Below are 12778 nucleotides of genomic sequence, written 5' to 3' on the forward strand. Positions count from 1 at the left end.
GGTGGTCATAATCGTACCCTCTGCTCCTCCCTCTCGCGGGCAACGTGACACCTCTCGATCTTCCAGTCCCGGAGGAAGTCTCGGAGGTATCCGAAGATGGTGAGGATGCCGTAGCCCATGTAGGTGAGGACCGCCACCAGCATGGGCGTTTCCTCAAAAGACTCGATGAAGGGACGACTGTACAGGCCCAGGCCGCTGCTGCCATTACACGCGGTGTGCTGCACCTGGGGGGGGGGGTGGCAAGGTGATTTACATTGACATTTTAGTCATTTAGCAGTGTTATCCAGAGCCACTTACAGTTAAGTGCATTCATATTAAGACAACTTGGTAAGACCGCCACATATCACAGTCAGTAGCTAGGTTTCCATCCAATTGTCGACAGATTTTCAGGCAAATATTCAAAAATCTGCACAAAAACAATATGCGCATTTTACCACCAGATGTGTTTCCATCAAATTGACTTGTTGCGTGTCAAAGGCTGTGCGTGGTGACGCAATGCACATAAAAATAACAGTTGTGGTTAAATTCTCATGTACCGAATTCAAATGTAAGTTAAATGAGTTTCCATCGCATTTTCAACTCTACTAATGGTTTCGTCATAAGAAAAATGTTGCGTCATATAGCGAATGTGCCCACTCTGGGCTTGGCACGTGTGCTCCAACCAACAGCTCGCAGATACTGTGCAGGACAGGTAGCCGACTACATGATGAGATTATTATGGACATAAGAGCAAGAACAGTTTTTTTTTGGCAAACAGCAGCCAAACTTCCATCCTCATGTAACCAGAATAAGACCCTCCATGTATTGGAAAGGAGTATCAAGCTCATCACCTTGCACTTTCACCACCCTGTGGCGTTCATCATAATGTATTTAATTTGTTGGTTATAGTAACTTGGTTCTCTCAACAAAACATACTGTAAAGGGTCTTTCCTTTTGATTCCAATCATTTTTTGTCCATACCCCTGTTGACTTTAACAAAACGTCCATACATATTTGCAAAGAGTTTGGTTTGCTTTTTGATATCGTCCAGGCCCATTGACACTGTAAATGACATGAGTTTCATGATCTGGAAATGTGAAAGTCTCACAAGTCCGGGTAATACACGTATTTCAAAGCACTTGGATCATAGTAATAACAAGCTGTTGCATGTATTGTATAAAAACATAGAAGGCATGGCTACATATCTCTCCTAAGGTCTCACATACACGGGATATACACTTTTCAAAGCACTTGCCACCATCTGAAGTCTTTAACGCACGCAAAAATGTAAATGAATACTTGTCTGGCAGCTGGCGCCGAGGTGTTTGCATAACCTAATTCCTGGTCATTCATATGACAATGTCTGTGTGTTCCCATCATCACCGAACAGAATTTTAGTTCAGTAAGTGGTGACTAGTCTATGTGGTCAGTGAATATTATTACAGTGTTAGCACTGTGGGAAGAGGAAGTGAGATATTCAAAATAGCCTACAGAAGGATACTATGGGCTCGCTATGTTTTTACACTGACCATATGTAAAGCACTGTTGCTCTGGCTATCAGATTTGTGAGTCAAATAAAGGGACAGGCTGCTCCATGACTGAGGGTGTTGTTTCTGAGCACTCTCCAAGCAGATACGACACTCCTAACCAACTCACATGAATCAAACATCTTGCCAATGAAATAAATCAAAACAACGAAATGCTGCCACTGATCTACGCCTGGATTATTAAAACAAGTAGGCATGCATTTGGCATTCCCAGGGCCAACCATAGGTCAAATGTATGCATGCATGACGGACGCTTTTATCGCTTTGGAAAAGAGCATCTGCTAAACGGCTTATGATTATTAGGCCTGTATTCTGCTACGCTCCTCTTTTTAATAAACAAACTACAGTTGAAGTTGGGAAGTTTACATACACTTAGGTTGGAGTCATTAAAACTCGTTTTTCAACCACTGTTAACAAACTATAGTATTGGCAAGTCGGTTAGGTCATCTACTTTTGTGCATGACACAAGTAATTTTTCCAACAACTATTTACAGACAGATTATTTCACTGTATCACAATTCCAGTGGGTCTGAAGTTTACATATACTAAGTTGACTGTGCCTTTAAACAGCTTCCATAAAGTGTTGTCATGACTTTAGAAGCTTCTGATAGGCTAATTGACATCATTTGAGTCAATTGGAGGTGTACCTGTGGATGTATTTCAAGGCCTAACTTCAAACTCAGTGCCTCTTTGCTTGACATCATGGGAAAATCAAAAGAAATCAGGCAAGACCTCAGAAAAAAAATGGTAGACCTCTACAAGTCTGGTTCATCCTTGGGAGCAATTTCCAAACGCATGAAGGTACCACCTTCATCTGTACAAACAACCGTATGCAGGTATAAACACCATGGGACCACGCAGCCGTCATACCGCTCAGGAAGGAGACGTGTTCCGTCTCCTAGAGATGAACATATGTTGGTGCGAAAAGTGCAAATCAATCCCAGAACAACAGCAAAGGACCTTGTGAAGATGCTGGAGGAAACAGGTACAAAAGTATCTATATCCAGAGTAAAAAGAGTACTATATTGACATAACCTGAAAGGCCGTTCTGCTCCAAAACCGCCATAAAAAAGCCAGACTTCGGTTTGCAACTGCACATGGGGACGAAGATCGTACTTTTTGGAGAAATGTCCTCAGGTCTGATGAAACAAAAATAGAACTGTTTGGCCATAATGATCATCTTTATGTTTGGAGGAAAAAGGGGGTGGCTTGCAAGCCAAAGAACACCATCCCAACCATGAAGCACGGGGGTGGCAGCATCATGTTGTGGGAGTGCTTTGCTGCAGGAGGGACTGGTGCACTTCACAAAATAGATGGCTTCATGAGGGTGGAAAATTATGTGGATATATTGAAGCAACATCTCAAGACGTCAGTCAGGAAGTTAAAGCTTGGTCGCAAATGGTTGTTCCAAATGGACATTGACCCCAAGCATACTTCCAAAGTTGCGGCAAAACAGCCTAAAGACAACAAAGTCAAGGAATTGGAGTGGCCATCATAAAGCCCTGACCCCAGTCCTATAGAAAATTTGTGGGCAGAACTGAAAAAACGTGTGCGAGCAAGGAGGCCTACAAACCTGACTCAGTTACACCAGCTCCGTCAGGAGGAATGGGCCAAAATGCACCCAACTTATTGTGGGAAGCTTGTGGAAGGCTACCCGAAACATTTGACCCAAGTTAAATAATTTAAAAGCAATGCTACCAAATAACAATTGAGTGGATGTAAACTTCTGACCCACTGGGAATGTGATGAAAGGAATAAACGCTGAAATAAATCATTCTCTACCATTATTCTGACATTTAACATTCTTAAAATAAAGTGGTGATCCTAGGATTTCTATTTCACAATAAAAATCCACCTGTAATTAGGGACAGCTGGCATAGCCTATACAGTAAATCAAATAAAAGTTTATTGGTATGATAGGTTAATATGTGAGAGACATTTTTACACACACTGCAATACTGAGGTTTGAAACACATACAGGAGTGGCCTTTGAGTCTTTCCATTGAAAAATCAAGCCCCACACTGCTTTGCAACCACATATGACTAGTCATGCTTCTCTCACCCATACCTCAGCGGCTAGCAACATTGACATGCACATTTACTACAACCGGCTGGCCATGCCTTCCTCCTGGCTACTCCAAACTCGGCCAACAGCTCTGCCCCCCCGCAGCTACTCGCCCACGCCTCCCCAGCTTCTCCTTTACCCAAATCCGGATAGCAGATGTTCTGAAAGAGCTGCAAAATCTGGACCCATACAAATCAGCTGGGCTTGACAATCTGGACCCTCTATTTCTGAAACTGTCCGCCCCAATGTCGCAACCCCTATTACCAGCCTGTTCAACCTCTCCTTCGTATCATCTGAGATCCCCAAGAATTGGAAAGCTGCCGTGGTCATCCCCCTCTTCAAAGGGGGAGACACCCTGGACCCAAACTGTTACAGACCTATATCTATCCTGCCCTGCCTATCTAAAGTCTTCGAAAGCCAAGTCAACAAACAGATCACTGACCATCTTGAATCCCACCGTACCTTCTCCGCTGTGCAATCCGGTTTCCGAGCCGGTCACGGGTGCACCTCAGCCACGCTCAAGGTAGTAAACGATATCATAACCGCCATCGATAAAAGACAGTACTGTGCAGCCGTCTTCATCGACCTGGCCAAGGCTTTCGACTCTTTCAATCACCATATTCTTATCGGCAGACTCAGTAGCCTCGGTTTTTCTAATGACTGCGTTGCCTGGTTCACCAACTACTTTGCAGACAGAGTTCAATGTGTCAAATCGGAGGGCATGTTGTCCGGTCCTCTGGCAGTCTCTATGGGGGTACCAGGGGGTTCAATTCTCGGGCCGACTCTTTTCTCTGTATATATCAATGATGTTGCACTTGCTGCGGGTGATTCCCTAATCCACCTCTACGCAGACGACACCATTCTGTATACTTCTGGCCCTTCCTTGCACACTGTGCTATCTAACCTCCAAACGAGCTTCAATGCCATACAACACTCCTTCCGTGGCCTCCAACTGCTCTTAAACGCTAATAAAACCAAATGCATGCTTTTCAACCATTCGCTGACTGCACCCGCATGCCCGACTAGCATCACCACCCTGGATGGTTCCGACCTAGAATATGTGGACATCTATAAGTACCTAGGTGTCTGGCTAGTCTGCAAACTCTCCTTCCAGACTCATATCAAACATCTCCAATCCAAAATCAAATCTAGAGTCGGCTTTCTATTTCGCAACAAAGCCTCCTTCACTGATGCTGCAAAACCTACCCTAGTAAAACTGACTATCCTACCGATCCTCGACTTCGGCGATGTCATCTACAAAATAGCTTCCAACACTCTACTCAGCAAACTGGATGCAGTTTATCACAGTGCCATCTGTTTTGTTACTAAAGCACCTTATACCACCCACCACTGCGACCTGTATGCTCTAGTCGGCTGGCCCTCCCTACATGTTCTTCGCCAGACCCACTGGCTCCAGGTCATCTACAAGTCTATGCTAGGTAAAGCTCCGCCTTATCTCAGTTCACTGGTCACGATGGCAACACCCACCCGTAGCACGCGCTCCAGCAGGTGTATCTCACTGATCATCCCTAGAGCCAACACCTCATTTGGCCGCCTTTCCTTCCAGTTCTTGGCTGCCTGTGACTGGAACGAATTGCAAAAATCTCTGAAGTTGGAGACTTTTATCTCCCTCACCAACTTTAAACATCTGCTATCTGAGCAGCTAACCGATCGCTGCAGCTGTGCATCGTCCATCGGTATATAGCCCACCTAATTTACCTACCTCATCCCCATACTGTTATTTTATTTGATTTACTTTTCTGCTCTTTTGCACACCAGTGTCTCTACATGCACATGTTCACCTGATCATTTATCACTCCAGTGTTAATCTGCTAAATTGTAATTAATCACTCATATGGCTTATTTATTGCCTACCTCCTTATGCCTTTTGCATTTTTTTTCTACTATGTTATTGACTTGTTTATTGTTTGTTTACTCCATTGTGTAACTCTGTGTTGTCTGTTCATACTGCTATGCTTTATCTTGGCCAGGTCGCAGTTGCAAATGTGAACAACTAGCCTACCTGGTTAAATAAAGGTGAAATAAATAAAAATAAAAATCAGTTTGGAGTCATTTACCAGACCATGCATTCCCGTCCCTCCCACTCTCCGCCTTACGCCTGGGAAAAGGAGCTAATGTAGCTACAACAAGTAGGCCTAGGTTAAATCCTTGATTCATTTCCTTGCATCTAAGATCTGTTTGTGATGTCTTGGCAATGCCTTATTGAATTGTCATACCCTAGTTGGCAAGACATCAGTATCTGGGCCCCAGTGTTTGACATCCAATGCAATGATGTAACTGGAATGATGAGATCGATGTTCTTCTTTTATGTTTAGGTTTTATTATTTCACTGCCACACTGTGTTCGATCTTGTCTAGCCATCTTGTCTCAAGAGGACCACAATGGAAATAAGTCCCAGACTTTATTGTGTGTTATCCTCAATGATTTTATTCATGTGCATGTATGGCTTTTAAGTTTTATGTGTGCTTGTTTTTTTAAGTGGTCGAATTAATAAACTAAACTAAAAATGCTCTACCTAGAAGATCATACAGTCGGTTGAGCATGGCGCTTGTAACGCCAAAGGTTGTGAGTTTGATTCCCGCTGGAGCCAATGTATGCACGCATGACTAAATTGCTTTGGATAAAGTGGCTATATCGGGCAAGACATTGATATAGCCAACTTGATAGAATTGTCTCTGAGAATTTTAATTTAGAGCCATCTTAAAGATATGTTGTTGACTCATGAAAGAGATGTTATCGAATTTGTAATACACTAGGCTAATTAAAATTAAGTCTGGATCAAGGAGTGGAAAATTAATGAACAGCGCCCTGTTCCTCTGCGTTCCCTCTATAGATGGGGAGTTAGGGAGTCCAGGTATAGGGTTGTGACCAGGGACTAAAACAAACTTTTTTGTATACCAGACACTGTGGCAGGTAGAATCTTTTTTTTTTTTTTTTTTTACATCTACCAGCCACTCAGATCTTTTCCCAGCCAAATGTTTTCCCCGCCATAATTACACACACAAAAACAGATGAGCATGTTCAGTAATGTAAAAAAAATGAATGTATTACTAGTAAGACTTAAATTTAATATTCCGTGACAAACATTTTTCAGCTGCCCCTTTAAGGTTACCTTGGTAACGGGGCCACTCAGGTCTTCACATATGCCTGTGAAAATTTCACTAGAAGGATTCCAGATGTTGACGAATTAATGTCAGATTTGACATTTCATATCATAACAGGTTAGGAGAATTAGTTTAAGGTTAGGAAAGGGGTTAAGGTTAATTTAACAATAATTTTGTTAAAATATTTTTGACATTATTACATCAAAAAAACACAAATGGATGACCGTGCTTTGTAATGTTTCTAAAACAAGAATTGTATTAGTAAGAAGTAATGTTTTTTGTGACCTGAGTCTTTTAAATCTACACTGAAAAAAATAATAAGTGCAACATGTCAAGTGTTGGTCCCATGTTTCATGAGCTGAAATAAAAGATACCAGAAATGTTCCATATGCACAAAGAGCTTATATCTCAAAGATTTTTGCCACAAATGTTTACATCCCTGTTAGTGTGCATTTCTCCTTTGCCAAGATAATCCATCCACCTAACAGGTGTGGCATATCAAGAAGCTGATTAAACAGCATGATCATTACACGGGTGCACCTTGTGCTGGGGAAAATAAAAAAGGCCACTAAAATGTGGAGTTGTGTCACAATACGATGCCACAGATGTCTCAAGTTGAGGGAGCGAGCAATTGACATGATGACTGCAGGAACGTCATTCGCTGCATGAGACAAATGGTGGTCCCAACAGATACTGACGGGTTTTCTGGTCCACACCCCTACCTTTGTTTTTATTAAGGTATCTGTGACAAACAGATGCATATCTGTATTCCCAGTCATGTGAAATCCATAGATTAGGGCCTAATGAATGTATTTCAATTGACTGATTTCCTAATATGAACTATATCTCAGTCAAATCTTTGAAATTATTGCATTTATATTTTTGTTCAGTATAGTGGATTTGGTATTCAGACCCTTTGACTTTTTCCACATTTTGTTACATCACAGCCTTATTCTAAAATGGAATAAATGCATGTTTTCCCTCATCAATCTACACACAATACCCCATAATGAAAAAGGGAAAACAGGTTTAGACATTTTTGTAAACTTATTAAAAATAAAAGTACATAACTATTCAGACCCTTTGCTATGAGACTCGAAATTGAGCCCAGGTGCATCCTGTTTCCATTGACCATCCTTGAGATGTTTCTATAACTTGATTGGAGTCCACCTGTGGTAAATTCAATTGATTGGACATGATTTGGGAAGGCACACACCTGTCTATAAAAGCCCACAGTTGACAGTGCATGTCAGAGCAAAAACCTAGCCATGAGTCCAAAGGAATTGTACATAGAGCTCCGAGACAGGATTGTGTCGAGGCACAGATTTGGGGAAGGGCACCAAAACCACGTCTAGAGGAAACCTGGCACCATTTGCAAACATTTCTAAAAACCTGGTTTTGCTTTATCATTATGGTATATAGTGTGTAGATTGATGATGGTGTAACGTAACAAAATGTGAAAAAAGTCAAGGGGTCTGAATACTTTCTGAAGGCACTGTTACACTCCTGTTCCCTAGTAACCGGCTGGTATATAAAACATTCGCCATTTAGGCTGTAGATGCATCGGTTTCCTCCTTAACAAGCTTTAATGGCATGCTGCCCCAAAAAACAAACTGTCTTAATAAAACACAACTTTCAACAAACCATGCTAGAGTGGATAATGCTTCTTCCTGTCGTTGTGCATCCCATTCAGCCAGGGGTAAGCAACAGACTGCTGCAACCTGATTGGCTGAATGTTGTATGCAACATCTGGAAGTTGTCAGAAAATCCAAAACTAGTGGTGGAAAACATTATTTTATTAAGATAGTACGCATATTTTCCCGTTTTTTTTCTCCAGATGCCTTTGGAGCCTGAATGGAGGATGTACAAGCCGGTCGCCGGGAGACAGAGTGTATTACCGTCTGTGCAGCTTAATGCAGGACACAAATGACAAATGACAAAAGACGTGAGGAATAGCAGCACCATCAGGCGGCACCAGTTAAGATTATTTAAGATTACACTCAACATCTTCTAGAGAGAACACTGATGATGTCAGACCCCAAAGGCCAGCAGATGGCAATATTGAGTCGTTTCATCTTACCGTCCAAAGGGAATGTATGCAGCTTGCTATACACTCGTATCCCCCGTGGACCAGTTTGTACATAAAACATTCTCCCTTAAGGCTGCAAAGGCGTCGATTTCCTACTTAATTCTAATACCATTTTCCACCACCATGCTAGAGTAGTTAATGCTCGTCCCGAAATTAGCATATCACATTCAGCCAATCAGGTTTCAGCATTCTTTTATTTAGAAACTTTCAGTTCAGGGCTGCGGACAAATGCGAAGTAGACAGCCATCACCCCTCAACCCACAAATTAAGTTTTACATAGTCACATCCAAGTATACTTTCAAATTCCCATGGCCAAGTGAGGGATAGGCAACGTCCTTGGTGGAAAGCAAACAACCTAAAGCTATTTATCTACCAAGCAAGCTAACACAGCACTCTTGTCAGGTAGTGTAGCTACAGACATTTACATTTGATTAATTTAGTAGATGCTCTATTCCAGAGCGACTTAGAGGAACACTTAGTGTTAAGTGCCTTGCTTAAAGCCATAGACAGATTTTTCACTGAGCTGGCTCTGGGATTCGAACCAGCTACCTTTTGGTTACTGGCCTTAATGTCCTTAACCGCTAGGCTACCTGCCGCACCATAGCTGGCTAGCTAGCTTTATAGTTTGGTTATTTATTCCAATACATTTTTGAATTCCCAAAAATACATTTATGTAGCTAGCTAGTTCCGTTTTATAGATTCATCACAATGAGTCTGAGCCACTTTGAGCATCATATTCCCATTCGCCAATGCTAACATGCATGTACCCAATTGTCATTCTTGAGTAAAAGTAAAGATACTGTACCTTAATAGAAATTACTCAAGTTAAGTTACCCAGTAAAATACTGCTTGAGTAAAAGTCTAAAAGTATTTGGTTTTAAATATACTTAAGTATTAAAAGTAAATGGAATTTCTCAAATATGCTTAAAATTCCTTATATTAAGCAAACCAGAGGGTACAATGTGCTTTAATTTATTTATGGCTAGCCAGGGGCACGCTCCAACACTCAGACTTAATTTACAATTGAAGCATTTGTGTTGAGTAAGTCTGCCAGATCAGAGGCAGTAGGGATGACAAGGGATGTTTTCTTGCTAAGTGCATGAATTTTAACATTTTTCTGTCCTGCTAAGCATTCAAAATGTAATGAGTACTTGTGTGTGTCAGGGAAAGTATGGAGTAAAGTAAATTATTTTCTATAGTGAAGGAAAAGTTTTCAAAAATATAAATAGTAAAGTACAGATACCACCAAAAAATGGCTTAAGTAGTATTAGAAAGTATTTACTTAGATATTTTACACCACTGACTGTGACTTTGTCCTTGTGCTTCTTGACCCGTTATATAATTTTGTTCACACACACACGAGGTTGTTTTTCAATGTTACTTTCAGTTTGCTGCAACAGTCTGCTGCTCAGAAGACATTTGAAGTAAGAATTTTTTTCCAGCACAGACAAGCAAGTGCCTAAGTTGCTATGGTAATGAGCCATCCCTTAAAGGGGCAGCTGAACATTTGTCTCACCTAATGATTGTGCTTGATTGAGCATGGATCCATCCTAAAATATTTTATTAATGAACTTTTAGTAATTTCTTATCATTAAAACACTCAAATACTTAGTCTCTGAGATGTATTTGTGTGCTACATTTCTTCTTAGGAGCAAATCATGAACTGCTTGTAAAAAATGTCAAAATAAAGTCTTGAACTATAATAATAAATAAGCCATACTCAGCCTTCGTTGATTCAGTTCTATACCTGTTCATCTCTTTCTACTATTGTATCTAAATGATTTATTTTAACAAACATTGGTTGAAAGACAGGTCATAAAACTTTAATTATGCAATATACCTCATTACTTCTTAAAAGTAATACATTTTTTGTTTGAGAAAAACAGAAAGAATTCTTGTTCTTTGTGTGTGTGTGTGTGTGTGTGTATTTTATTTTGGCTGGTAAAAGATCTGAGTGGCTGGTAGATTTTTAAAAATATTTTTAAATCGTTGCTGCTGGACCAAAAAGTGAATTGGTTACGCAACATCCGGGACTAGTATTAATTACTCTGGCATGGTGGTGGAAAATGGTGTTTCATAAAGAAAGTATGCATATTTTTTTACTTTCTCACCATTAAATGGAGTTAAGGAGGAAAGCAATGATTTTGCAGCCTGAATGGAAAGTGTTATGTACGAACCGGTTCACAGCGGATACGAGTGTATAGCTGTGATTCCCTTTGGACGGTAAATGAAACAACTGAATTGCACCATCTGCTGGCCTTTGGGCCAATGGCATCAGTGATTAATTAAATGATTGTTGACATTGTAGCTCGCTAACTAGTTGTTTGTAAAAGATAAAAGGCTGGAAAAGCAGCAAGCTGGCTACACTGCAGATATAATTAGCTAACATTGTGGGATGTAACGTTACCAATGAAGGCTGATGGGAGGAGCTATAGGAGGACGGGCTCATTGCAATGGCTCGATTGGAATGAATGAAACGATATCAAACACATCACACACATGGAGACCCCATGTTTGATTCCATTAATTCCATTCCAGCATTAGAATGAGCCCGTCCTCCCATAGCGCATCCCACCAGCCTCCACTGAACGTTACATAACGCTAACGTTCCATTATTACAAATCTACTTTGATGAATAGCTAACGTTAGTTAATAAACCAACTAAAATAGTTGGCAACAACTGTCATATGTCCAACTTACTGAGCTAGTAGACTCAGTAACGTTGGCTTCAGCTTGCGGGCAGTTGTTCAGCAAATTCAAATAGGTGTCAGTAACGTTAAAGCTAACAAAATCGTTTAGCTACATTTCAAACCACATCAAGTTAAATACACATAACGTTAGCTAGCTACATTGCTAACAATACTGATTTTCAGCTTGGTGTTTTCGGTTATTCAGATAAGCCTCACCACTTCCACACCATCCATCCATTCTCCATCCATACAGTGCGCTTGGGCCTCACCTTGTCCTCCGGATAGCAGTACATCGGCTGCTGATGATGGTAATGGTGATGTTTTTTTATGAAACCGTTTCTGCCCGGTTTAACGCCGTTCTTCACTCGGTGACAAACTTGTCCATTGGCCGGCTTGTTCGCGGAGCTTTCGGTCATCCTTGCCTATGATTGTGGAGGCTACAGTAACTTGCATGTATCTGGCTAGCACAGAATGGGGAACTCGTTTTTGGTGCCTGTCCGGGTTGTGCGCTCGCAAACCCACCCAAAAATCCACAACGAGGACACAAGGGGTGTGTTCAGTAAGACAGCACGATGTTCAACCTTTAATTCAACATAACGGCTATAAATGTAACTTGCTGAACGAGTTTTGCGATTTCAAATGGTATCCCCCGTATTGATCAGGCCACACCCACCAAAGAGTAGCAGACGTACCTCAAATGATGTTGAAGGACGGTACGCACAGTTTTGGGGAAACGTCTTGTTTAGTATAAACCATCACGCAACGTAGCAATCGTTGAGATGAACTGAATGCAACCCCTGAAATTCCAGCCGCTGCAATACCGGAAATAAACGCCCCTAGCAACCAGCGTCAGCCTATGGTATTGCGGCATTCAGGAATGGGTGCGGTTTACGAGCCTTCAGATAAGAAAAGGGAGTGGTCCTCTGTAGTGGAAATGAACTGTAGTAGCCTCTACTGTTTGGGCTCTCTGACATGTGACAAAGGTCTCACCTGTTCCCACGGTGTGCTAAATAACGTGTTACCCGCAATTTGAAATTGACCAAGAGCTTGAAATCAGATATTCTTGTCAAATTCTGAGTGGTTGCCTTACAAATTGATGACACACTAAACATAATTGCTAACATAGTGGGTGTCAATAGTTAGGTTTCCATCCAATTCGCGACAGATTATCATGCAAATATTCTTCAAGCCGCATAAAAACAATATGCGCATTTTCCCACCAGAGATATGCTACCATCAAATTGACTTGTTGCAGATAGAAAAATTGTGCGTGATGACTTAGT

The 12778-nt window shown here is 41.3% G+C and overlaps 1 protein-coding gene across 9 annotated transcripts in view; it reads right to left on the reverse strand.

Moving 5' to 3' along the window:
• sptlc2a (serine palmitoyltransferase, long chain base subunit 2a) overlaps window positions 1-12227 on the reverse strand; it is a 63945-nt gene extending 51718 nt beyond the window's left edge. For 7 of the 9 annotated variants that reach the window (XR_010450720.1, XR_010450718.1, XR_010450716.1 and 4 more), the window contains exons 1-2: window positions 11765-12227; window positions 18-224 (exon numbers count right to left, since the gene is read on the reverse strand). Coding sequence is in view for 4 of the 9 variants with exons in the window: in XM_064927548.1 (XP_064783620.1) it covers window positions 18-224; window positions 11765-11911 (354 nt within the window). In the remaining 5 variants the exon portion in view is untranslated. The remainder of the gene's footprint in view (window positions 1-17; window positions 225-11764) is intronic. The other 2 variants (XM_064927546.1, XM_064927547.1) reach the window with 2 other exon arrangements.
• Window positions 12228-12778: the final 551 nt, after the last annotated feature.

This window comes from Oncorhynchus masou, chromosome 21 (assembly GCF_036934945.1).
Source record: "Oncorhynchus masou masou isolate Uvic2021 chromosome 21, UVic_Omas_1.1, whole genome shotgun sequence".
Taxonomy (NCBI): domain Eukaryota; kingdom Metazoa; phylum Chordata; class Actinopteri; order Salmoniformes; family Salmonidae; genus Oncorhynchus; species Oncorhynchus masou.